The sequence below is a fragment of the Amblyomma maculatum genome, chromosome 2 (genome assembly GCF_055883805.1).
Source record: "Amblyomma maculatum isolate TAMU_Amacu chromosome 2, ASM5588380v1, whole genome shotgun sequence".
Classification (NCBI taxonomy): Eukaryota; Metazoa; Arthropoda; class Arachnida; order Ixodida; family Ixodidae; genus Amblyomma; species Amblyomma maculatum.
Window position 1 is genome coordinate 54,437,308 of NC_139345.1, and position 27,721 is coordinate 54,465,028.

The 27,721-nt window shown below is 48.6% G+C and overlaps 1 protein-coding gene across 2 annotated transcripts in view; it reads left to right on the forward strand.

The window, feature by feature from the left end:
• LOC146198671 (proprotein convertase subtilisin/kexin type 4-like) overlaps positions 1-27,721 on the forward strand; it is a 203,270-nt gene that overhangs the window by 94,070 nt on the left and 81,479 nt on the right. For both annotated transcript variants that reach the window (XM_084594172.1, XM_084594171.1), the window contains exon 2: positions 21,181-21,279. In XM_084594172.1, the coding sequence (XP_084450298.1) occupies positions 21,181-21,279 (99 nt within the window). The remainder of the gene's footprint in view (positions 1-21,180; positions 21,280-27,721) is intronic.

Here is a 27,721-nt window from a genome sequence, read left to right on the forward strand (position 1 = left end):
CAAGAGAGGATGCCGGTAATTGAACGCACGTGCGCACTTATCTCCGTGTGCCCACGTATATCTCAGCTTTAAGCCGTCCTCAATTTCTCTTAATGCGGAATTAACAGTCTAAATCTCAGAGCGGCCGATCATTCTTACACTGTTGCACAAGTTTTGCATGCTTGGTGCATGTGTGAACATTTTGCAGAGAATGTGCGTGTGTCAGTGTCGACTTTCGCCCGCCTCTGTTGTAAGCGTTGCGCGGCAGAAAAAGCTCCTTGGCGCCGGCTTGCGCGAGTAGCGTGGCCTTCCGATTGTTCCCGATCTTTGAGAGTGTGGAGTGGTTCCGATCTGCCTCCTTTGCTTGTCGAGGGGACCGAGTAGATCCGGTTCTGCGCCGCACGCAGCCTCCCTGGCTTTTATTCTCTGGCTGCCTCCATTGCCGGGGCACCCCCCCCCCCCCCCCCCCCCCCCCCCCCCCCCCCCCCCCCCCCCCCCCCCCCCCCCCCCCCGAGGGGCAATCGTGAGTTTGACGCTCGGCTATTGGGGACGGCGGGCTCCGCGCAGATTATAGGCCACTCGACGCAAGGTTGTTGATCGCTATGGATGCGCGTCGCGCCGGCGCGTCCTCGTCCCGCGGTCGCGCTGTCGGCTCTGGCCCTTGTTCACGACTCGCTGCGTTCTCCGAAGTGGTCGTGGCCCTTCGAAACCCGTCCGCCGACTTGTTTTGGACTATTTTTAGATTTGCGATTCCTATTTGTCGGCCAGCTTCATTACTTTCAGCTCGAAACGAAACAAAGTTAATTCACGGCGGGCATGCTCCATGCTGTTCTTCGGTGCTGCACAGTGTGTGCTTCGGTAATATCGCCGCATGTACTGCCTCTTACGGCGTCAAATAAGAAAATTCGTCTTGAGAAAATAACTCTGGAGAAAAAAAAAAAAAGTAGACCGGTTTCGGTGAAGTTTAATGCACCGCTGTGTCTGCTTTGTATTTTGCTTGTGGCCCGACTACCGGTTTTTGTACTGTAAAGCAAGTGAGCCTGTATTAATTAACGACTCTCCTTCCTTGGAACATCTTGATAATGCCCTTTTTGTCACCGCCGCCGGGTCGTTTCTTTACCCTACTGATGTTGGCAAAAATAAGTACAGGACAGGAAAGGTATGTAACCAGCAGTTTCCTATTTAAGGTGCTACATTTTGCGCCCGGTTTACTTTGTATAGAGGCTTGCTTCATTGTTGTTAGCGAGGTGACGTGTTTAGGAGCTAATTAGGGCTCGTGCTGGAGGACTGGACTACTAGTCTGTTTTATGTGTGCAGCATGGTGGTTTACAGGTTGCATGCTCGCTACAATGCATCAGCAATAAATAACGAAAGAAGAGTTGATTCGCTATGGCGCGCTGTTTCGAAGCTAATTTCATGCGTCCAGTGGTTACTTAATTGCGTCGGCCCGTGCATACCAACTCGACTTTTTATTTTTTTAAATTTAATGACAGTGTTATGGGTCCCTTTTCGCAGAAAGTATGGTGTCTGCATTGACGCTGTCGGCGTTGTGTGCTAAAAATCTTGCGTGCTTCGGGCAGGTGGTCGTTGGTCTTTCACAATGTGAAACGTTACGACTGTACGGTTATGATTGTTTGTGATTAGTGATTAAGCGAGCGACAGGGCGCCTGTAAGCGAACGAGGATATCTGCAAGGGGATCGGGAGCAACTAACGCTTGAATGTCTCCCAGAATTTCTACTCTGTGTGAGCATTTGTAAATTGTTAGGTCCGCAATTACGGGAGGAAGGGCGCGGTTATTGTCTTCCTCAGCCGCGCCTAGCTTGGATCCTGTAGAGAGGAACGACGCCCTCTTCGAAACTTTGAAACTGCTTCGGTGTTTTGTTTTGGTACCGCTTCACAGGAGGTTCTCGCGCTCAGACCTGATGTTTACGTACCACTTCAAGCGCGACCAGAACGGTTATCTGTATGTTAAGAAGGACAGCGGCTGAGAATTAGAGCGCTGCATCAGCAATTCCAGCACCGCCGCCACATGGGGGTGGATGATGGGGGTGGATGTATGATGTATGTATGAGAACGGAAAGTTCGTGCTCCCCCCCCCCCCCCCGCCCCTTCCCCCATTTCTTAAAATCCTCCCCTGCTGAGTACTCAAATCGCGCAGGTGTCCTCCTACATTTCATGAAAGTCAAACCCGCGCGGTGTGTGGAGTCAGGTTGCGCGCTGCGGGGCGCGAACGGTGTCAGGCGCCGCCAGCTGGCGAAGATCGATGAAATCGTGCGCGCATAACTCGGCTGGCAGAGGTGACGGGAGTCGTAAAATCCGACTCCACGTGTATGCCGGTGTTCCGGGGGGGAGGCCCCTGCCGCTGTTCATGCACTCTGGGGACCGCAGACGGGCGACGATGCATTATGGTTGGCCTCCGGAAGCATATGTCAGTCGTCTGTTGCTGTTTGGTCGATGCAGGAATGGTGGAGAAATACGCTGGCATGCGTATTTAGTGCATCATTATCGTTTCTGGTGACTATGAATGGAAGATCGTGTGCAGTTTAAAAGATCTCCCAGGGGCCGTGGTGTTTCCGCACTTGTTTGCCGAACGTATAGGTTTCATAGCTGTCGCGGGTTGTACTGTACTTTTCCTCGGGTGATTTTCGTTCCGCTTCGTCTAGACAAACATTCATCTGTCATTATAATTCCGTGAAACTGTAACAATGGATATATCTGTAACGTTGATTTATGTCCAACTAGACTTGTTTAGTTTGGTTTGCGGGGTTAACGTTCCAAAGCGACTCAGGCTATGAGAGACGCTGTAGTGGAGGGCTGCGGAAATTTCGACCACCTGGGATTCTTTAACGTGCACTGACATCGGACAGCACACGGGTGCATTGCTTTTCGCCTCCATCGAAAATCGGCCGCGCCGAGGCCGGGATTTGATCCCGCATCCTTGAGAACAGTAGTCGAGAGCCGTAACCACTGCGCCACCACGGCGAGGCGCTTGTATTGCACCTTTGTGCAGAGTCAGCGTTATTTAGTCTCCAGCACAGCTCATCACTCGCAGCAAAACAATCTCCCAAATCGTCCGGCAGTGCATGTACACAGTGGTGTATACTAGTGACCTAGGAGCAACTGCGTAAAAGTCTTCACGCTCGCGATTTCGTTGGCTAGTATCGCTGCACTAGTTTCAAAAGTAATTAAGCTAAACACGTTTCAAAATTCCGGGCATTTACAGAACTCGTTAGAACCCCTTCCCCAGTATATACACCTCGCATTACCGCTCGTTAGCCCGCACGTTGATTATCTCTCGTCCACTGGCGCTCGTTCAGTCAGCTCTCATGAGCGTCTCTATTTTTATCTCATGGTATCATGATCAGCCACGAGTATACGATTGGCCCTTTTGGCTGCGACTTATCATGATACGAAAGCGCATTACTTTTTTAATTATCATCTTGAAAATTTATCATGAAGCCTCGGCCCTAAATCGCAATTCGTAACTGGACAGCTTATGAAGATAATATGTAGAAAATATGAAGAAAATATGAAGAAAAAAGTTTCACAATGCCTGTACAGTACACGGCGTGTGCGACGTGGCAGGCCATACGTCTTCAACTACTTTAGTCGTAGTTACGAAAAAAAAAAAAAAAAACATGCGCGTGTACTTCCAAAGCCCTGACGCTTCTATCGCTGGAAGTGTGAGCCCCCTCGTAAGAGCAGGTACACAGTCCAGTTTATGCCATTATATGAGAATGGCGGGCCGTTTAACTCGTCGTTAAATTCAACCTCTGATGGCTACCATTTCTATAGCTATGGCGCACTGTTCCCATTCCCCTCACGTAAGTCCGCACGTGCGTGATAAGTGATCAGTCTGTTCATGCAGATGCACTTGTCGTTTTTCAGCGAGAAGTCTCATATTCATTGCTCCCATATTCCGATCTTTTTTTTTTTTGTTGTTATTCCTTACTGTTTATCTTTTTTCAGTTCAAGGGGGGAGTGTTGCTGAAATCGACAACGGTATTCCTTTGCGGTACTGCACCGCTGGCGCCATAGAGGTTGTCACGTTTCGCACGCGCCCCTGTTTTTCCTTTGATCTCCATCATCCCTCCGTATCCTTCAAAATCCCGCGTTATGTTACCGCGTGTAGACGTTTTATCCCTCGAATCTCCTTTTATTTCTCCCTCGTCGCAGCTCAAGCTTCCGTATTGTATTCCCGCCGGGGGCTGGCGCCAGCCGCCCTGCAGTTCCACAGTGTACCGGTGACTGCGGCGTGGAGTAAAAAGGAGAGAATGTGGCGGGGCCTTTATGGCGGGCTCTTAACGTTACACGAAAGGGAAAGAACAAAAAAAAAAAAAAGAACTCTCGCGGTCGTGTTCTTTCGTCAGAACGGACGCCAAGAGCGCGCGTGCGCGCTTAAGCCCCTGCCGGTGCACGGCACAATGGGACGCCGGCGACGCCGGCAGCGTTTTCGGGACAGCGGGAACGTCCCCCTCTCTGAGAGAACGTAATGCGAGTTTTCAATTTCCGCTTCGGATGGTGCTTCTAGGGGTTTTCTTCCCCACATTCCCTTTTTTTCTTTCCCTCAGGCGTGCGTGCTCAAGTGCACCCAGCTCCGCGCGAGTCGGCGCCGCGATGCCGAAATGGGAACAAAAAATTGGGGAAATGGGGATGCGAGCAAAGAACGGGGTGATGCCTAGAAAAGCGCATGCAGCCGAAGATGCCGCGGAAACCGCGAGCAGTACAGGGGCGCTTTTGTAGACATTATTCGTGGGCCCTTACTTCTCGTATACGGGAGAAGCTTCGGACGATTATCTGCCGCCCCGAAGAAATAGTAAAAAAAAAAAAAAAAAAAAAAAAAACTGATATTTTCTTGCTTTTTATCATAGGTGTCGGTTACGCTGCAGCTTTTGCACATTGAAGTTGGAAGGCAGTCTGTACGTTCAACGTCTGTTTATAGTTGCGGAATTTGCGGTTTATTCATTTTCTCAGTACGATATTTTAGTTCAACGCCGAATTGGATACCGTTAAGTAACGGACTAAACTACATTTTTAGCGGAGCAGAAGTATATGCTGCATTGTTGTTAGGCAGTAGGTGGCAAAAATCGAGGGGCTATACATTCGATAACGTGGATGTCATGCTCGTTGATTAATAGGCACGCGGTCTAATAGATCGAACGCAGATTGCGTCGCTGACGCCTGCTTCGCCACATTGGCCACCGACGTAGAGGGAAAGACACTGTCGCGCTACGCGGCGCGGGGAGGTTGCATCCACATGTGACTCGAGACGTGTTTTTGCGAAGCATCTTGTGGAGGTTCGCAACGTCTGAGAGCTTGATCAAATCCCCGTTTTCGAAGCAAACATGCGAGAAGTGAAATGTCAGAATAGTTTGTGCATGGTCCGCTCACGTATAAAGCTGCAGTGTATAGTGGGTGCTGCCAAAGCGCCTTTTTAAAGCTTTGCTGAAACACGCATGAATGTGTGTGATAATCTTGCGCACACATCTCTTTGTAACAACATCTGTCGTTGCATGTGACATTAGCCAGTCAATTGGGCTGGAATGTGAACATCTAAATTCATTTGCTTGTCCATTCCGCTGCGAGAATTTATGAAACAGCTGCCTAATTGTTAATTACAATTTTTGTCGAAAACATATTACGTCAACGCGTCCAATTAAAAAGCTATAGGTGAAACGACATTTCATTGCGCTTGCGCAACAACTTTTGTTAATCCTCTCAGATTATGACAAAAAAAAAAATCAAAGAACGAGAAAGGGAGTTCGGACCAGCAAAGCTTGGCCGGGCTTAATTCAATTTAAGATAAAATGAGCTAAACGCCCCCCCCCCCCCCCCCGCAGAAAAAAAAAAACGTAATTTAGAGAAAAAAAGAACTAGATGTAATATATATATATATATACATACAATATCAAAGATACAAAAGTAAACAAAGAAGACAACTACCTATTTGCAACAAGCAGTTGGTGTTGCAGTTGCGCAACACCAGCCCCCCCTGAACCGATTAAATTGGCTGGCTGTGTGCATTTGACCGTCAGAAGACATGAAGCTAGCTTATGCAGTGCAGCTATTTCCGGCCTCTTTTATTTAATCGCCTCTTTTTTTTTTTCTTTCCTATATTTCTTTCTTCTTTTTTTCTTCTTTCTTGCGCGCGATACGCGCTTCATGGAGCGCTTTCATATCACTTTACGGCTATTGGTCCCGGTCGTGCGTGGAGCTCGGATACACGCTAACACAAGCGCTGGCTGTTTTCTTGTACGATTTTATAGCCCAAGTTTATGTTTGTCTTCGCGAGCTGGAGCGAGCAGAACACGCTGATATAACATCGTCTTCGGGGCGTTAAAATTTAATTTGTCTTGCTTCCAGCGCAAAGCATATCCGCTACTCGTTCCTGGGAGAACGGTAACTGTTTTCTTGGGGGAGCTGTTTGAGTTTTCTTCTTTTACGCTATGTGACATGGGCGAGCGAAGTATAAATTTCGACAGAATGTCCGTTAGTGTTTTTTATTTCTTCCGGATGCTTCTTGCAATAAAATGGGCTTCTGAACATATTTTTCATTTTTCGTTTTCGTTGGACTTTCACATTTCGTTTTGCCTCAGTCTTCTTCTCTCGCTTTCAGTGCGGAAAAAAAAAAAAAAAAAAGTCGGTCGCGGAGCGTCTCTCTAAATTACTCCCCAATATCTTCGCCTTTTAACCGGCTGCGCGGGCAACCATAAAAGGTATACGTTGTATATATGCTGGAAAACAGTTGCGGTAAACAGCTTCAAGAGATATGGGGTGCGCGTGGTACTTATATATTCAAGTTGACGGCGTGAATTCCCCGCTTTCCATTTCCGCGGAAAGCCAGGGAGAGATGATGAAAGCTGTCGCGTGGGTTCCTGCATTTTCATTTCCGTTCTCCGGCTTTCGTGAGTGAAACTTTTCGTCGCGCTCTTCGCGAACGTTTTATGGAGCTTTTCGGCGGCATCTTTTTTATCTCTTAATTCCGCCCGCGAACACTCTGACCTCCGCTGTTCCCCTTTGTCGCTTTCCAGCGTCTTTGTGTGTGTGCGGGCGCGCTCAAGATCTTCAGTGAGTGTTCATTGTGCGCAATGAAAGGCGGAGGAAATTCCTTTTTTATTATAATCGCCGCTCTGGCAAAGCGCTGGCTTCTCCGGTGTCGCGCAAACTCACGCGACTTTGCGCGCGTCCTGCGCCGACGCGCATCTTTTACGGACGGCCGACTTTCGCAATTTTCCGTGCCTGTGCCGCCGCCAAGCTCCTCGCTGGAAGTTTTTAGTCTCTCCACTCGGTCTCTCCTCCTTTCTGTGCCTCCGCTTTGTCACCAGTCCTCGGCGTCTGTGTTTGAAGAGCCTCTCGTTTCACACTTGCAGATGCGCGCCGTAGCGCGGTCGTTCGGCCGGAAATTTTCGGAGCAAGCCATTGTTCATCGCAGCGTTTATCACAAAGGGACTAGAAGAGAGCGCGCGATTTAAAGGCCACTTCGTTTTTCCGTTCTCCGATGCGGAGGGAGCACAGTCCCTGCACTATTTTAAGCATGTGCCTACTTTTCCTCGCGCTGTTTCCCTTACTTTTGTTCTTTGTACGTCCACTGCAGTCATTTGTTTAACGAGTTTGATGGCGCCGTTCCCCAAGCCTTTGATGTATACACTGCCTGCCTTCGCCCCAGTCGCCTGTCACCGTTTGCGCTACGCGTTATATGTAATTTGGTGTTCCGAGTGCAGCTCTGTGATGGGCTGGGAGCTCCGAGAGGAATTAGTGAGTGAACAAAAACGTTATTTTGTTCAGTAAGAAATCGTGGGTGGGTGGAATCGATCTGTGACCCAATTTTACTTGAATCTCTGTCCAGTGCTTTCTGGTTCTGCAGAGGTGAGCTGGCAAGCATCTCTCCCGGTGCTCAATTTGGGGGCTGGTGTTTAATAAGCTCAAATTTCTTGTTTTTTTACATGCCCACACCGTGTGATATAGTTCTACTGGGGGGGGGGGGGGGGTAACGAATTCCATACTGCTTCCGAGACTTTTTCGATCAGGTTCTGATGGAATCGTGTTCTATAACACGTGTCTGATGATAGCCTTTTAATATCAGACTTGATATCTGTTTTAGCCCCGACTTGATTCGCTATGACTTGGTTCCTATCGAGCTTGATCGAAGTCACGTACTAAGACGTGTCTGATAGCCAATAAAGCGTGCTTGGTCTCTTGCGGACATAAAAACGATATGGATAAGTTCAATTTGTACGCTTGGCGTTCTTTGACTGCTTTTCTACTCCTTTGGCACTTCCACGAGAAGTGTCAGCCAATCTATAGCAAAAACGCCGTTCTTTGCACACATCAATACAGGCGATCGGCGCTTGCCAGCTTCTTTCTGTCGCTTAGTCTGTATCAGTGCATCGCATTTCCTAGCCTCGATTATCTGCCAACGACGGACAGCGCTGGCACCGCTAGACGGTGCGGTCTGGTTCTCCGTCGTAACGTCTATTGCGGTTGCTCACCGAATGTTGGCCAAAGAATTGAAAGCAAGAGTTTATGCGACATATATGCTTCACTTCACAGCCTTGGATGATAACTTATATTTAATTTGTTGCGTTACTTTCAAACTTCCCGACCATTACAGTCAGTTTAAGCTCTCCTAAAGGGACCGAAAACTGACTACTAAGCGCCTAATTTTTTGTTTTTCATCGCAACAGAAGGTTTTTTGTCCGAAGTCCTCAATCCCGGAACGGTTTTGATAGAAACATTGTAGAACATTTTCGGCAATAATTTTTCGATCATTGCATGCACCCCTTTTATGTAGTCCAGTGGTGGAAACCGTGATCAGCGATCGCGAAGGTAACTGAAAATAATGCAAATGTAGCCCGCGAGACAGTAATTAGACATTTGCACTATATATCAACTGCCATTGTTTCGACATTCAAGGTTGTTACGGCACATGAAAGTATATACGCCTCACCGGCGAAAGTTTTAGTTAGCAGTGGTTACCTCTTCGTCCAAGAAATTCAAAGCACTGACGCAAGCTAAAAAGCACACTATCGATGATGGAAATGGAGCGCTACTTATTCTCCAGTTGTGCACTGGGGAAAGAGCGCAGAATATAATAAAACACGATTAACATTCCTTCCTAAAATAGAAAGTATGCCTGTGTAATGAAGAAAATTGTTCAGATATATTTCGAGTTGCGATCACGTTATAGGCTACACCGATATCAGCAGGGTTATTTCGCCTCGGGGCTTCACTCCAGCTTGTCTGATGCGGTTTTAAACGCTAAATTAAAATATCTTTTTTTTTTTATATATGTATATTGGGCGTGCCCACTTAGGTACAGTGAGAAGCTGAATCTTCACATTTCCGCCATTATCTCATAACATGGCTCGGTCGGCGTTCGTTCCTGTTAATGCCTAATTCACCAGCGTTTAAAAATCCGTAGTCATGTCGTCGCTGGCCATGCACCGGGAACTCCGTGTGGCAACTAAATTTTCCTCGTTGAGCGCTCGAAATGAATTGCGCCGAGTGATTTATCCACCGCTGCGGTGGCGAGTGGCTCTGCGAGAATGAATTGCCCCAAAACGGGCTCAGCCGCCCATCGCGGTGGGCGGGTGGTGGGAGGTGGAGGAACTGGAGGGTGGGAGAGAGGGAACGGCGGCAAATGAAGAGATTACCCGGGAGCTTCGGCCATGCGCAGAGCCCGGCGGATTCGGTGCGTGCGTGCGTGCGATTCCCGTTTAAAGGGGCCTGAAAAATGCTCCAGTCCGGAGTTGCGATAAGGAATGGCGAGCACACTATTTACGCTGACAAAATAAAATAAGCACGAAATAAACGTGGGGATGGCTTTTAAGGAAAACAAAAGTCTGTACAAGCTCTGAAGCGGATGTAGAGAACTGGACAGGAAATAGAAGAATATAGGGGCCCGCGAAAAAGTGCAAGCTGTGCGTCCAAATTGCATTCTGCTAACGTGAAATTGCCCGCCGTATAGATGCCAACATGGGCAAGCAGAACGAGGAGACGGGAAAGAAAAGCCAAGTATGGCAAAAGATTAACTGAATTCTGTTTTTTCTCGCACAAACAATGGCCCCCAAAAGCGATCCCCGCCTTTCTGTAAATTAGGATGTTCCTTTTGTTTCTTTTTTTTTTTTTCCTGCCACTGGCAGCCGCTTTCTCCCGCTGTTTCGTTTGTTTACATGCAGGCTGACGAGTCTCTGCAGATGCAACCGTTCCGTTTAATACGCGCGAACATGCTGCCCTTTTTGGGAAGATGGATTGCAAGGGCTCGTTCTCGGCTGCCTCGCTTTCAGCCTGCCCACTGTCCTTTTCTGTTTGTAGACGGGGAGAACTCTTCTGCATACTTTGCTAGCGTGTGACGCGCTGTTGGCGCGCGGCACTTAGGGAGGCTCTTCGGGGAGGCCATTATTTTAAAGGAAAGCCGGGGAGCTCTATGTATACCGTTGTCTTTGCTTAAGTATGTTACGCATCCGTGCATTTGCTGAGCTATAGGAGGGGACATTTGTGCACGCAGTTCGAGGGCCACCGATAATGCGGGAGCGCAACCTCGCCCCAGTTGTAATTGATGTTTTGAGTGTTATCGGAGGCGCGCGTAATGGCCAACGTCCATTTCTTAATGAACACAGCGCGCGTATACATTCCGCCAGGGCTTGCGCGCCCCCGCATGCACTGCTGTGCATTCGCATCCTTCGAGCTTATCCGACTCGCGCAGAGATGCGCCGTATTTATATATGGAGCTGGTGCTCGCATTACGCGTCCTTGTAGTCGTTATCTCCCGTCTTATTTGCTCGGCGCCAATGCTTTTTCCGATCCGATTCCTATCCATGAGCTGCGGCGAATCTAAACTCGCGAAGGTGTGTACATCGCCGAGGAACGGGAGATAATTTCTGCCGTGGGGATAATTAGCTTCCACGCGAACACGCATATACGCACCGACCTGGCGCGGAAGTTTTATCTTCGCAAAAAACGCGATCGCTTTTTAACGACGCCTGGATGGGTGTATATCATCGCGCCAAACCAAACTTGGAGCGCTTATCGCGACTTCGTAGGTTCCTGGCCGTGGCGGTCGCCGTTTAGCGAAAATTGCTCCGGTTCCTGGCGAATTACGCGGTATCCCGTCGTCGCTTGTTCTTCTTTTTTCTGATTTTTTTCCCCTCACTTTTTCAGTTCTCTCGGTTGTGCTGTGTGGTAGGAAGCCGGGAAACTCTCGCTCACCGCACCTAAGGTTCTCGCATGCGGACAGTTCTCCCGTACGCTGCGCGTGTCGTGGCAAGGTAGTTAAGGAGGGCAGCAAGTCTAGCCTGAAATTACCCGTTGCTCAAGCATATGGCGCCTGTAAAAATTTGGCTCTGCGGTTCCCCAGTGCGGCACACGGCTGTGGCCGCATGGAGCTTTAGCGCGAGCGAATCCCAATTGCGCGGTGTCGGCGCAACATACACTTATAGCATCTTTCTGGCCTGTTTTAAGAACGCGACACTGACTTGCTGAAAGCAGTCGTTAGATACCACCTTAGTTCGTATGATTAGACGTCCAAACAGAGTTATGTGTTGCCTCTTTCGACGCTAACCGCCGCGCTCCTGTCGCTTTCAGTTCTGTAACTATAGGTACAAGAGTGTATATAGCAGCGAACAGTATTCTGGCAACGCAGACTGCGCTGTAATGATTTTCGCAAAGTGCGTGAGCAGGTGCAGTCTCGTGCGTGTGGGACCTATTGAAAATCGTTTCAATGCAGTCTCTCCTTTGAGAAGGGCGTCGAGCTAACTCTCGACACGGCGTATTGGAGTGGCGAAAATCAGCCGTCATAGAATGCACGGGCACCTATAGGCAGAAAAAAAAAAGTTACGAGTGCGGTCATTGTGCCGCGGCGACTCTGCTTGAATGCACTCAGCGAATGGTACGGCTTCCTAGGAACAGCTTAACATCTATTTTCGCCCGGGTTTTATGAGTATGTGACCTTGCTCCCTTGTTCAGTGAGAGTTGAAAGAAAAGGTATAGATGACTAACGATGCGGTGAGCGGCAGAGAAGGCGCCGTCTTAACCGAAATAAGTCGGACGGGGAGGCGAGTCTTGCCGCTTACAGTGTTCACTGATTCCTTTGCCCTAATCTTCTCTTGTTTCTACAGAACAGCACGATCGTTACCACGTGAAAGCTTCTCTAATTGATAGCGTATAGCTCTATCTCCCGTGGTGTGCCGTGTTCCGACCGCTGTTGCTTGGCTAGTGTAACGGCTGTATAGCATCACTTATTCATGCAGGGAGCGCAGTGCCTTACTTTTCAGCGGGGATGTCAAGGCGCGATTCCGTGCAACCAGACGACTTAAGTCTTGTCTATAGCTGGTCGCAGGCGTACGGAGTGCTGTACGCACGTTAGGCGAACATGAATGCATTTGCTTGAGCCGGCGCTCCGCCTGGTTTATATTAAGACGGTAGGCAGCCGCGACTTGCTCCTTGAAGAACCGACACCGAGCGGGGCTCTCGAGCCGTTACTGCCGCCGCCGCGATCTGGTCGTTCAGGCGCTTAATATTATAGCTTTAGCGTAGAAGCGCGCTGTAGTGGTGTCTGGTAGCGCAAGCGTCGCGGCATGTCGAGTACCCAGGAGGAAATGAATGCTAGCCTTTCGCAGCTGTGCTGGTTGCGCCACGGATATGATGATGATGGTGACGAAATGTTCCTCGAACGATACCCGAGCGCCTTGCAGCACTAGGAGCAACTTTGAAGTTAAGCGGTCGCCTAAACCGTGACCTTTGCCTCGACGTATCGTTTTCCGTCTCAGTCCTCGAAGGCAGGCGGGACACTTCTACTTTTGGTTTGACCTATGTTCTTTGCCTGTATTTATTTTCCTCCGTTTTATTTTATTTTTGTCTTCTTCTCCTTAGGCGTTACCGGCAGAGAATTGCGCCAGCGCCACCCGTAATCCACCGCTATACTCGTGTGTAGGCGGCAAGAGGGCGCGAGCTGAATACGCTATGCACAAATCGCACGCGGATATCTTCGTCGCGCGCGCATCTGCGAACGCTTCAGGGGAGGAAAAAAGAAAGATCGCGAGGCATAAGCGCATGCCGCTGCTCATTTGTCATGATTTACGACGAAACCACACCGCGTGGCTGCGGCCGCGTCCCGGTGCGCTGCAGGATTACGCACGCGCGAACGTGTACGTTCCCTTTGGCGCCGCGGTGTATACTCTCGTTTCCGTGTGCACGATCGCCGCTTTCCTGCTCCTTCGAAGGGGAAGGAAACGTGGCAAACTCTGTCCGAGAAGGGCTCACCAGCGGGAAACGTATACGCGCGTGAGTGACAGGAAAGAACTGCACCGTGTGTGGCTCAATGGTCGTCGGCTAGTTTGGCACATAGTGGTTTTCCATCATCCGTTTTGCGAACGTGTGTGTGTGTGTGCATGCCGAGACTGCGGCCGGGAAGGAAAGGGCATGCGGACCTTCCGGCGGAGAAGGCTGGCACGTGTGTGTGTAGCGAGTTGCATGGCAAAACTTATTGGCCAAAGATTGAGGGGGTGGATATGGATGAGGTGGTTGCATCGGATATCGATTTCCGGTTATATGTGCATGCCATCTTGCTTCCTTTTTTTTTTCTTTTTTTCTTTGCCTTCTAGCCGTACTTTCGCAGTTGGCGAGAACTTTCCTATGAAACTTCTCGCTTCGGAATCGACCGCTATGTCTTTTATTTATTTTCTTCCAGCACTGCCTGTTTTTATATGGTTCTAAATATTCACAAAAATAAAAATATAATGAATGTGTATGCGAAATATATACACACACAAACTGGTATTGTCTGTGTGACAAATATTCATCTTTCTCTCGCGCTTGTCCTGCGTTTTAAGCTCGAAAATTCGTACATCAGTGTAGCAGCCTTGTTTTCAGGCTGTTTTTCTGGCTGTAACGAAATGATTTTCACAGACGCCGCCGCTACTCTATACTGTTCTTGCTTCGAAAACTAAAAACAGCCAGAAGAATTCGTTAGTAGCGTTGTCGCCACCCACAAGCAATACCCCCCAGTTATTCGAAGGTCACAATTTTCCTGTAAATTAATCCTTATTGTGGCTGCTCTGTAAATGCGCAGTCATTTTTTTTTTTTTTTCGTTGTGGCTCAAACCTTGCTCTTGACTACGTTCAGTCCGCACTGCCACGCACAACTTTGCACGCTCACGCCGCGAAAGATTGAATGACTTTCTTGAACGTTGCTCGCGTAATTTTTCTTGCTTCGATTCTGTCTGTCCTGCCGGCGCCTACGCGACACTGCGTAGGCGGCTAACGTTACAAATGACCTTTCCTCCCATGCTGCGCTTCGGTGCGGGCCCGGTTAGTTTCCCAATGTTACTACGCATGGAAAAGCGACAAATTCAAACACTGCAAAATTGATCGCCCATTTTTTGCTTGCTCTCGTTCGCGTTCGGTATATGGATGGCGTCACTGGGCTGTCAGAGAAGTTATAGCGCAGAAAATTGAGTCACGTTTGGCTTCATGAAAATGCGTAGAAGCTGACTTTACAAGCGCACACAAAAAGGATGACACAGGACACGCCCCGTGTTACTACACGGAAAAGACCCTTTGTACTAGCGTGTCATGTGTCCCATTTTCCTGTGCGTTTGTAAAGACTGCGCCCACATATTTTCGTCATGAACAGCCTCAAACTAGCCGAATTTCCTATTTACTGAAGCACTTGTGGCGTCATTTTCGCATATCTTGCACCTGAAGCAGCATGGAGACCACGAACCGTTAGAATATATATATATATATATATATATATATATATATATATATATATATATATATATTTATATATATATATATATATATATATATATATATATATATATATATATATATAATAGGCCGACCAGTATGATATTGGCGAGGAGGAAATGCGAAAGCAGGCACCTTTTCGGTTCCGCTTATTTAAAGTAATCAGGGGCACATTGAACATTTTTGTTATATACAAGTTTTTCGTTATATCCGAGCATTTCCTCTTTATCCAACCTTTCTATATACGAGATATTTTCCTCTTCCGATTTAGCCGCATGTCTACTATGACCGGTAACATGCGACTCCTCCCTCTACCAACAGTGATAAATGGCTGGCGTGTCTTAGGAGATGCTTCGGACGACGACGGGGAGATTAATTCTTCAAGGGACTGTTAGAGCTTTCTTATTGCAATATAAAATCTTTAAACAGTCCATAAAAACTCGAAGATGACCGACGATTATTTGTATAGAAAGCCCGTAGGCAGTCTGTATAGGCTACTCGATCAACAGTGCAGTAGACTGTTCAAATGTTGACTTTCTTAAGGCAGCCGTATTTATGACCTTAATCCAGCAAGCGACCGGTCATAGCATTGGCAGCCCAGACGGTCGCGAGTTCGACTTACAGGATACGCGGTGAGGAAGTGCCACAATGCCGCGGGTTTCGCTCATTTGCGTGAAAATTGCGTGTGGACGGCAAAATAAAATTCAACGCCAAAAGTAAGCGCTAGATACGGTGGCGATATGGATGCATCTCGTTACCGAGGCCGTTGGGGTTATCACCACTGCCTAAGGGGCGTCGTCTCGCGTACTCTGAGCAAGCCGCAGTCAGGAAAGGCCGTAACTAAGTGGAAGCAACTGGCCTAGGTTTGTCTCCTTTCTGTCCGGGCTTTGTATAATTTATTCCATTTGTTATCCTTTTCGCATAGTTCTTATTCTACCCGCATTCAACAGCTGTTAGTCCAATAATGCGTCGTTTTGCGTTGAGATGACCTCTCTTAATGTTTCCCTGTATCCACTGTAAACGGATGGTCAGCTTGTCAGACAGGACTATTAACTAGCGACAGTGTCCCTCCTAGAGTCTTTCTGCCAAGTTTTCCGGGATGGTATTTCCTGTTGATTCGTCTCGAGATCAAACTGCAAAATAAAAAGTGCATTTGTTCAAGAAGTGTCCCCAAGTGTAATTGGCACGGCCGTGGGTTTAGTGGAAGTTTTGCGGACGAGCGTGTACTAGCCGCAGACTCTTGGTAAGGTTACTTGCATTTTGACTAGTGCCAGCCGAAAATTAAGCCCAATTTTCGCTTTGTGTGTCTCTTAATTCTCCGTCGCTTCCTCCTACGAGGTCAGTATAGTCGAATCAAGTGGGCTTTCGTTTGTATGCGAATGACATTAAACAGAGCCTCAAACGCGTAGCTACACTTTGCGACCCGAGGTCAACGTTTGCGCTTGATGGCCGTCTCTTTGACGCGGAACACGGCGTACACATTGTTTGCTCTCCCTTTATGCCAGCCAACTTTAACCTGCGTGTCTCGCGCCTACAGTTGCACAGTTATAAGAAAACGGCCGAGCTAGCGGTGTAGAGTAAACAGAGAGATCTATATTTGAACCGAGAGTTTAATTCGGCCCGTTTGTCTAAGGCTCACGACGCGTGCGTGGACGGGACAAACATTTGTGCAAGGACGTCAGTGCCATGAGATGGCTAACCCGCCCCACTGCATAATATAACCAGAAAAATGTTCGTTCTAGAGGCGACAGGAAAGAAATCGACATTTCGGAACCTAAAATAGCATTTTTGTTTTCTTTTCCTGACGGTATATGTAGGTCAGGTAGGCGAGTAATCATCATCGGCTGGACTGTACCCACTGAAGGGCGAAGGTCTCTCTCATATTTCTGCAATTAGCCCTATCCTATGCTAGCTGCATCCACTTGACCCCTACGAACTTCTTAACCTCATCTGCCCACCTAACTTTCTGCCGCCCCCTGCTACGCCTTCCTTCCCTTGGAATCCAGTTTGTTGCCCTAAGCGACCATCGGTTGTCTTCTCTTCGCACTACATGCCCTGTGCCTGTCCATTTCTTCTTCTTGATTTCCACTAAAATGTCATTAACTCGAGTTATTTCTGTGATCACTCTGCACGCTTCCAATAGCCTGCGCTCCATAGCACTGTGCGGTGTCCTCGCTTTGTGGGCCTAAAAAAAAAAAAAAAAAAAAAAAAAAAAAAGTAAAAGGCATAGATAACCTTTACTAGGCCCTCTTTACTTAATAACAACGTTTTAATGCGTAGTGTTATCTTCCTATAACTAGCACCGTCGCACATGCCCTCCGTGCTTCGGGGCCACGTTAATCCCGCGACGAATTTAATCCTCCATCGACACTGTTTCTTCGGTAACGAAGCCTTTATTACGCTTATGTTTCCACAGTTGTCATAAAGGTCCGGGTGATTTCAACAACGCCGCAGTCGTCAACAACATTGTCTCCTGCCTTACTTTGCCACGAACAGCGTCGAGGCCGAGGGGGTGCCCTTCTGGCTTCGTTTTCGACCTTGCGACTTTCAAAGTCTTTTCACTGTTTGTTGCTGGGAACAGTATGCGGTTCCTGCGTTCATATTTCGCCTGGTGACAGTCATCCATCGTCACCGCAACCTTTCATTACGGTTGTAGCTTCTCTTCAAATAATTTTTTCCTTTCGTTATTTTTTTTCTTACTTTTCCGTCTATATGCATGTGGCCTCATTTTCCAATCTTCCGAATACCAGCAGCGCGCTTACATCACAGCGTTATCCCCGTCGGCAGCCCTATCTTAAATGCGTCTCTTTAAAGCTCCATTTTATATCACTTTTTTGTTTCCTCCTTTCTTTCCTCCAATCCTCCTCGCGCCCTGCAAAGGTGGAAAGTAAGGGCGCCCTGCACGAGATACTCGCATACACGAGCACGCGCGCTGTGAACGGGGTGAAGCAGGGATGCGGCCCTCGATCGAGGAGGGCCGGCCGGTGGCGAAATCCGGGACGCCCAGCGGTGTCGGCAGCGACGACGGAGGCGGCGGCGTTTGTCCAGATATCCGGAAATTGAAGGAACTCTCCCCAATAGATGGACATGGACAGCGTCCGGAGACCTGGGCGCGGCCGTCGATCGACTTTTCGCCTTTTTTTTTTTTCTGCCCTCTCTCTTTGTCGACTTATTTTGCTTCTCCTCTCTGTGGCTCCGATAAGAAAAGACTGCGCGCGTTCGCGTGCCCCGTTGATAGGATTGATTTCTCTGAACTCGCTTCCTTTCCTTTTTATTTTTTTTTTTTTTACCCGCAGTGCAGTTTGCCCGGTCACCTCCTTTTGTCTTCTCCTCTCGGATCTGTCTGCTTCGTTTTTACGCGGCTTCGGATTCCCCGGGAAGATTTATCCGCGAATTGCTGACGCTGTCCCCTGAACGGCGAAGAAATATGGTTGCGCGCGCACAGGATTGCGCCCTTAAAGTGGATTTTCTTCTATCAGCCGAGTCTCGAAGAAGACCCTTTTTTTTTTTTTTTCCCCCTCGGGCTGACAGTAGGCGCGGTGTTTCATATCCCATGGCACTTCATCTGTTCTCCCCTCCTTGTCCCTCTCGAGACTGCATTATGGACGGGCAAATGTGTAAGCTTGCGCAATTACGCAAGCAGCCTCATCTTGTCAATCAGTACACGGATCCGTATTTGGCAGCGTCTTCCATTTACTAAGCCTCGTCGCGAACGTTACGCCACACGTATTTGCTTTCGCTCGCATAACTGTCTGGCAGAATAGACGTTTAGGAAAGCTAGTTAGGTGTCATGCTGAATCTGCAGAGCGAAAGACATACATGGAAAGAGCAAGAGGAGTGCTGAGTCGCAGCTTAAGTTTATTGACGTAAACAGACCGAATGGCCAAAACAAGTAGCGCCGTCAACTGGGGCGATGGAGACTCATGGCGTGTTGTTTTCTGCAAGCTTTTTGTTAACTATATTTGGTGGCGTAACTTGGCTTGTCTGTTTGCGAGTCACCATTCGTCTCGTCGCCTCCATGTCCTTGTCTTTCGGTATAACTATCTGGCCTGAGCTGTGGTAACGGGTTACCCGCGAAGGATGAAATATCCGGTGAAAACTATCACATATGGAGGTTTGCTGTTACTCGATAATCGTAAAATTTCAACCTATTCAAATGTAAAGATCGTCGGCATAATGATATCTTTTACTTGTAGTCCTGATGTAATATATCAGCGCACAGTTTTGTTATGTGCAGAATTTCGTAATTTAATACTAGAATCAACAACCTTTAATGCTCATTGCATCGATTTAAACTGAAGGTTGCTTCGCTAGTTTTTGATTATCACTGTACCTAATGCAGCTGCGCCAATTGATACGGCAACCTTATAAATTCGCCGTGTAATTGCAAACACTAAATGCGACGACTAAATATATTTGTGTGCTGCCCTTGTATATAGCAAGACATGCGCGGAGAGGCGGAGCATGCAGTGGACGTGTTGCGAATGTGCGGTACAGAAACGGGATGAACACGGCTCATGCGTGTGAAGTGAAAGTCGCAGATTGTGAGAATTGGAAAGGGCTTAGCTTTTTGTCGACCCGATAAAGTTTATCGTACCGATGTTGTTGTTGGACCCGCACGTATAATTAGGTATGACTTTCATTTTTATTTGTCCTGTCGTAGTTTCGTCTCTTTTTGAGTTTCGTTACTGTCGTTAACATTCTCTAACAGCCTTAGGAAGCGTTTTTGTGTTGCGTCGGGTTTAATGGCACACAGGCAACTATAAAGCCTTCGTATTCCTCACTGCAATTTAGCAGTGCTGGTGCGCTTAGCGGAATATTCCAAACGTGTCCGTTGATCTGCGAATAATCGGTGCTGTCGACTAGACCATATTTTTGCCACCTATATTAGCTGCAGCTGTTGAAACTAAAATCTAGGTTTCAATATATATGTGGGTGTATTTTTTTTTCTGGATAGTGCGTCCAGGCACATCGTGACGTTCCTCGCTTCCCTATTACATCCTATTTCAGCGCCACTCATTCAAGTGCAAAAGGGTTTTCATTTCAATCCAGTTCCGTTCGGCTTTGGAAGCGTTTTCAAACAGCCTTTCTCAGGAAGGAAAACCGACGCTTAACAGACGCTCCGCGGCTGTTTCGCTGGGATTTCTGCTCCTTCGTGCATTTCTAAGCATTCCTGAAAGGAACGAGCGTGCCTCGGCTTCACGCTCGATCGCACCGCTCCTTGCGCGGGTCCCTTTCAGGCCGAGCCTCGCTCAGTGTGTGTGAGTGCGGGCACGGGTTGCGTCTGGCGTTTCGAGCCTTTTCCTTTCAGCGAAGGGTTCGAGGCGCGTGGAAACGAATGGTCGGAAGTGTGCTGCCGGCGGCTGCTGATTTATGACGCGCTGGAGTCCCCCGTATGGGCGTCGAACAGAGAACGGGGAGAAAGTATTTGGCCTCAGCACGTTTGGAGCATCGTGACACGTTGTGAGGAAGCGCTGCATAGCGTGACTTGTGAGCCTGTTCTTCGTGCGTACAACTTCCTTGTCGGAAATCTTAATGCAATATATTTGCCCTTTTATCGATTACTGAAAGTTATTTGACTATACTAGCTTCCCTTTCGACCTTACCACGCACCTATCTTATTTTGCCCTTTCAAAACTCATCTGCTCGTAATTAGAGGGAAAAAGAAAACTTCGGACAAGATCGACATATCGCACAATGCGGCGGCTGCACCAACGTCACTGGGCATTCGAAACCTCCAGCGCACCCGCCGGGGTGGCGCAGTGGTTAGGGCGCTCGACTACTGTTCCCAAGGACGCGGGATCCGCCTCGGCGGCCGCTTTTCGATGGAGGCGAAAAGCAAGGCGCCCGTGTGCTGTGCGACGTTAAAGAACCCCAGGTGGTCGAAATCTCCGGAGTCCTCCACTACGGCGTCTCTCATAGCCTGAGTCGCTTTGGGACGTTAAACCCTTCAAACCAAACCAAACCGCTTTGCTTGCCGTAATGGCTGCTGTGGTTAAACTTTCTTACCTGTGCCAATGCGAAAACATTTCTCTCCTGTTGCTGGTCTGGTTGCGTGCCTGTGTCCACACTTATGATGCGTTGTGTTGTTCTACGCGGAGATCCGCCAACGCACGGCGTGTGCAGACATATCTGGGCAAGCAGTGGCGTCATCTGCATTGAGCTGTTCTGACGTCAGACACTGTAATCGTGACTATGACTAGCCATATGACTATGACTTTCACTAACTATGGTCATGAATAGCGATTACTCTGTCTAATTTTCATCGCAGTTGTAATGTGATAAATCATTGTGTTAGCTATATGTTCATTGTGTCTGACGAATTTCCGGTCACACTTTTTGATCACACGAAGCATGAGGCAAGAAAGGGTGCATGGTGGGGATAAATAACGCCGATAGCAGTTTGCTGCTTTAGACCCTAACGTTGCGTCTCGTTCTTGTCTTCGCAGGTGTTCGGGGACCACTACCACCTGCGACACAAGCGCATCGCCAAGCGGTCCTTGTCTCGGAGTGAGGACCACCACAAGAGTCTAGAGCAAGAGCCCAGTGTGAGTAGTATATGCATATACATTCTTGTGGACGCTCTCTGCAGGAGTCGCCGCGGCTGCTGCCTATCACGCTGCTCTTAAGGGCCTTGACATGCTAGCATATGCTACCCTGTTCCAAGTCGGGAACGTTCACTTGCGAGTACAGGGCCCCGCCGGGGTGGCGCAGTGGTTACGGCGCTCGACTACTGTTCCCAAGGACGCGGGATCGAATCCTGGCCTCGGCGGCCGCTTTTCGATGGAGGTGAAAAGCAAGGCGTCCGTGTGCTGAGCGATGTCAGTGCACGTTAAAGAACCCCAGGTGGTCGAAATTTCCGGAGTCCTCCACTACGGCGTCTTTCATAGCCTGAGTCGCTTTGGGACGTTATACCCCACAAACCAACTTACGAGTACAGGGCACGAAACGCTGACGCGGCGCTCTAGGAACGCCTATTAGGATCGCTTTCACCATATGCTTAGTCTCGGGCGGAATTCGAACCAGCGCTGGCAAAATTAAGGGCAGCTCTGCTAATTCCGATCCGCTCGGCGCGGCATCGTGTGCCGACTGGCCCTTTCGAGCACTTGCGTCGTAAATCATCGTCTTCGTCATCTTTCGCCCATTCACGCCGCGGTTCCAAACGCTCTTTGCTGAGCTGTCGCCGTGGCCTCGCAATTCAGCCGCCCATAGAAACGGGAGTGAATTGAGTCCCCGACGCCGTCAGCGGCGGCCTTCGGTAACCGCAGGCGAAGGTGTGAGGGCGGCCTAACAACTAGCGGCCGAGTGCCTAAACGGCATCTCAAACTACGAAAGCAGCCAGTTGCGTCGATCGACCATGCCCAGCACGAAAAACAGAAGCTGCCGAACGCATCGACACGTAGGGAAAGCAAGCTTCTTGTCAAGCTTCTAACAGCTTCTAATGGAAGAGGGTCCTCACCCCGTGGGAGATCATCGGCGCCTCCTGGCTTGAAGAAGCGCGCGAAGACGGGAGACATATTCAACAGGCATGGCCGATACTCGTGTGCGGCTACCGCTATGTGTGTGGCGTTCTGGGATGGCCTGCACCTTTCCAGCTGTATCATGCTTACACCTGCTCACGACATTATAGATAGCGATCTTTTTATGTTGCTATAGCGAGAGAGAGCTGAGAGGTGCGCACATCGGTAACCGAATTGAGTTTGATTCATTAATGCTCGGGGCGCTACGGTGTTGTCACGCGGAAGTGAACGAAATTAAAACTTGTGTTAAGAAGCAACTTCTGACAGTCGCGTGCGATAACGAGTCGTAGGCTCGCGCGTTGCCAAATAGGCGGTGTTAACAATGAAAGCTGGGAGGAAAGTTCACCTCCACAATATTCGGTGCTCGAGTCGTCGCGCGACCCGTGTTAATCTTTCGCGGAACTTGAAATTCATTTGCGCGCATACCTCGGGCAAGCAATTGCGTAGAAATTCGACGCAATTCGCGCAGAACGGTGGTTATTACGTAAGGCCATCAAAATCGCACCCCGTCAAGGGCGAGTTGCGCACGGCGCATCACGCGCGCGCCATGTCCACAGGTGCGCGTACTTACATACCTTAACGTCTTGGCTTCGCGCCCTGACAGCCAGGTATTCAGTGTCGCATACATGTGTACTAATGCATTACCACGCACGTTATACAGAAGCGCGAAACGCACAGCGGCTGACGAACGGCTGCGGAATTCTGGAATGTGGTTGGTTGCATCACAATACGCGCGCATACTTGAGCCCAAAAAATAGGGTTTTTATTTATTTATTTATTTTATTTTTTTTTTCGAAAATATTGCCACCTCTCTCCGCTTTAGCACTCGCTCTTGCACTGTCGCGTATATCATGTTTCGTGGGTGATTGCGGGGCGCTCTGCTCTTGCAAGCTTACATTACCCCTCTGTCGCATCTTACAGATCATTCCTGCACTCGTGAGACGGTGAGCCGGATGCGTATTTAGTCGTGCGCGCTGAGAGAGAGAGAGAGAGAGAGAGAGAGAGAGAGAGAGAGAGAGAGAGAGAGAGAGAGAGAGAGAGAGAGAGAGAGAGAGAGAGAAGTATCTCGCCTGTGATTAAGATTTCTGTGGCCGTAGGCGACGGTCCTTTAACTTTTACCGCTCGCATGGGCTCGCCGGTGTGTGCGGTGACGTCGTCGTCGTCTTCTTCGTGGAGTAGCTCGTGCTTTCGTAATCCCCACCATCGCACACACTCCGTCGTCGTAGTGGTGGTTTGTTATGCGGCGGCGGTTGCTGCGCGCGCTGCAGGAAGCCGACCGTGAAATTAAGTTTCGCACTGTCTGCAAGTTCCCCCATTGTCCATTTTATTTCTTATTCCTTTCTTTTTTTCCTTATTTTCTCGCCTACTTTGGTTTGTCGTTTTGCATATTGCATAACGTACGTCGCAAGCGCATACTGCCGCACGGAGATTTTCTTATTTTTTTTTTTTTTAATTTCTCGTTGTCTATTTCTCTATACGTTCCTTGAGCAGGCTTCTGAGTGCGCCTGGTGAGTTTCATACCTCGGCCGCCGGTTACGAAAAGTTGCAGTATTGCGCGTTTTTGAAGATGCTCGCGATAAAGACGGATGCGCGGGGCTTTGCGGTGGTCACGTGACCGTCCATAGCGGGCATTGCGTTTGTTTGCTCATTTTATTTTATTATATGGAGAAATTCCGAAGCGTTGTATTATCACTGCGCGCACTTTCTGCCGACGCACGTGGAGACAGCTTGTGTGATGCGCTGCACAGCAGTTCGATAGTTGCGTGCATTTTGTAGCTGGAACACAGTTTTTTTACCTACGTGGAAGGCTTTTGGTAAATAAGCAAGCTCGAGAGCAGTCATGGAGCGCGCCACCTGTGGCGAACGTCTGTTGCAGGTTCGCCAGATTCTTTAATTCCAGCGTGTTAGTTAAGGAACTGGACGGGTGAGGGATGATTATTGCTGCCGAACATCTAACGCAAGATTTACACCTGTTCCAGAACGTCATGAGGCAGTCTCGTCGAGGTACTGGAATCGCACTTTACCAGTCAAGCGCTCAAGAAAGACCAGTACATGTGTAGCTGGGCATGGGAGTTCGGTGTGAAGCACGGTATATCACTTCTAGTTTTTGCTGGTTTGGGAGGTGTTGCACTTTGTCCGGAATCATTCGGAGCTGGTCGTCGCACTGAACTCAGAATCCACTGCAGAATCCATTTCACATAAAGCTTGTAGCCATCAAACAAAACTAACAAGGAGTACCGCTGTTAATGAGCGCAGCTGACCGTACCGTCGACGCATTAGCAGACGATTTATGAATGCACTGTTTTCTCATTCTGTTCGCTAATTAATAGTCGCTAATAAACTTTATTTAATTAGGAACACCATCTATACAAGTATTTGTAAACTTGTTATGAGAACGGCCAAGTAGCAAACAACATGCGCCGCAATGATATAAGGTATAGTCACTGACTGGTCGCAGCGCCAACTTTGTCGTCATGAAGCGGAGAAACGGTCAATTAGTCCAGTCAGCACACCAAGACTGACTGAAGTAAAGACTGCACAGATAGCACTTCTCCAGTGATGGCTTTCGCCGCTAGGGATAGAACAAATCGGGCAGCCTGGCGCTACTGTAAACCTGCTGATAAAGAGGGCGTTCCTGATTACTTCAGTGATGTCTTAGTTTTGTCATTTTTCTACGTCGCTGTAGTTTAGTTATCTACCCACACTGTAATGCACAAGCACCTGTTATGCGCATGCGCGGCGGGTAACTCCATTGTCGCCGCACAAAGCGGTATGCTATATTGCGAAAGGAAAACGTTATAATATTTGACAGACTCTCGCTAAAATACTAAAAACAAAATGTTCGGAGTATAAGCTGCACCAAATTAATTTTCTTTGCATTTTGGTTTGATTTTTATTTTAGTTATAAAATATGATGATGATGATGATGATGATGATGATGATCACAGACGAACAGGTCAACTGAGCGCCCTCAACGGTGAGAAGTGTAACGAAAGTTGACGCACGCTGTCCCATAGAATTCCGCTATCGTGCATGTCTACTTCTTCAGTCGGATGTTCGTCGGCTCACCTATTCAGCCACAGCATACCCGTGTGCGGCTACCGCCATGTGTGAGCCGTTCTAAAAGTGTGGCGTCTTTCCAGCCATAGATTTTATGACGTTATAGGCCCATGACGTCATCGATTGCAATATTTTTCCACGTTGCTCTAGCGGGAGTGAGAGGGGGTGCACACATTAGTAACAGGATTGAGCTTGATTCATTAATGCTCGGCGCGTCACGGTCTTGCCACGCGGAAGTGAGCGAAATTAAAACACTTGTTTAAGAAGCAACCTGCGTGATAGTAGCTTGCGATAAAGGACAGTGGCTCGCGCATTGCCAAATAGGCTTTGTTAACGATGGAAGCTGGAAGGAAAGTTCACTTCCACAATATTCGGTGCTCGAGTCGTCGCACTACCTGTTTTAACCTTGCCCGGGACTTCAGCATATATTCGCCCGCTGGCTTAACCTCGGGTAAGCAGTTGCGTAAAAATTCGATGCGATTCGCACGCACGCACATACATGCCGAAATCGCTTCGCTTCAAGGGCAAGTTGCGCACGGCGCATGCATCATGCGCGTGCCATGTCCACAGTTGTCCACATGTCCACAGATGCGCGTGCCATGTCCACATCCACATACCTTGAGCTGTAGGTTGAGAGCTATAGGCCTTACGTAGACATTCAATGTATAAGGGAATGCAATCACCAATTTCCTTGTTGCGTTTTTTTTTTATTCTTTATAATGAAGCGTAAGATATACACAAGAATTATCGCTTGTTATTCGCTTGCGACAGCCGGATAAATTTGTAATCGAAGTTCTTGCACCTGCTGTGGTCTTGGTTTCAACTGCTGAACGGTAGCCAGGACGTTGAAGGTGTATGTAGGTCACGTGAGGCATGAAGAAAATACGATAGCGTCGTTTTAACCAACTTCAACGCTACAGATAGCATACCTCAGTAGCCGCAACCACAGCGCGTGAAGAATCTGCGATTATATCGCACTTCCCCTCTTGCCACACGTGGCCTAGCTGTAGCGACATATGGCTTCATCACGGCTGTTGAAACGAGAGAGGTAAGAAAAAAACGTGGAGTCTGATTTTTCTGAGTCGTCCAAGACCTGTCGTCCTCACTCCTACACACTCGCCTACTCAGTAAGGAGGGCCTTCTCAGCTGTGCCGCATCCTCCGACGAAAGACAAAAGCCGGCTGGCACGCATCTAACGTTGTAAACGCCATCGATTTAGTTTGTCTTGTTGTGCGGAGCTCGTCACTTGCCACGTAGAAATTCCCTAGCTTTGCTGGAGATTTAATGAACTCGATCGGGAGTAGACAGTATTTGTACTGTAATTACTCGCGCAAATGTTTGAAGCGCCATCCGATGAAAGACGCAACACTGTTCTCCTATAAGGGGTTCTAATTACAGGGCATTCATGAGCATTACGAACGCCACCACACGAGCGAACCGCGCCTCGGTGCTCCACCTTTCCTACCGCGCGTAATGCTTCCGGCAGGTTGGTATGCGGCATCGGTGTGGCCCCTGTCTTATCGAACAATATTCGAAGAAAAACGCGGCGGGTCTTGCTCGAACATGCTGTCACTTATGCGAAAATTATTCGAAAAGTGTGTGTGTGTGTGTGTGTGTGTGTGTGTGTGTGTGTGTGTGTGTGTGTGTGTGTGTGTGTGTGTGTGTGTGTGTGTGTGTGTGTGTGTGTGTGTGTGTGTGTGTGTGTGTGTGTGTGTGTGTGTGTGTGTGTGTGTGTGTGTGTGTGTGTGTGTGTGTGTGTGTGTTCGATATTCGCACACCCAGCCTGAGACTCACTGCAAAGCAAGAAGGCGCACGCGATCCTCCTCGGGCACTGCCGAGAGATGACGTCATGGTTGTCCTCGCGCAGTGGAAACTGCGCGATCGTGCTACATACTCCCTTCACATCTGGCTTTCCGCGGTAATGACCTTATTAGTCTTACACTACTAAGCCAGAAAAAGAAAACTACAACAAACCTTTCTCGTGCCCAAGCGTAGAAGCGTCGCTGGAAATTGTTCGTTTTACAACTTTCTCCATGCTTTTCCCTCGAGGAGCCAGCCGAGAAATATTTCTCAGACGTGCACCTAATTAGTTCGGTACTCCGACCGACTAATTTCGTGAAAACTGCCAAGGCGTGGAAAGTTTCATTAAGGAGCGATGAAAAGAAATTTTTTGCTCTCACGAAGGTCAGGGAGTCCCAGCCGGTGTCCGTTTTGCTTTCATCCGCACGCCTGCAATTAGCTGGAAGGCTGATTTTCCCCATGATGATGCTTTGTTAGCACCGCACCACGTGAACGTGTTGATCGATTTGCTCTGGTCGCGTATTAGATAAAAAAAAAGAAAAGGAACTTTTTAAAGGCCGTTTCGTGTATGTATCCTGCAATTCTTGCGCACAACACCCGCGGCCTTCCC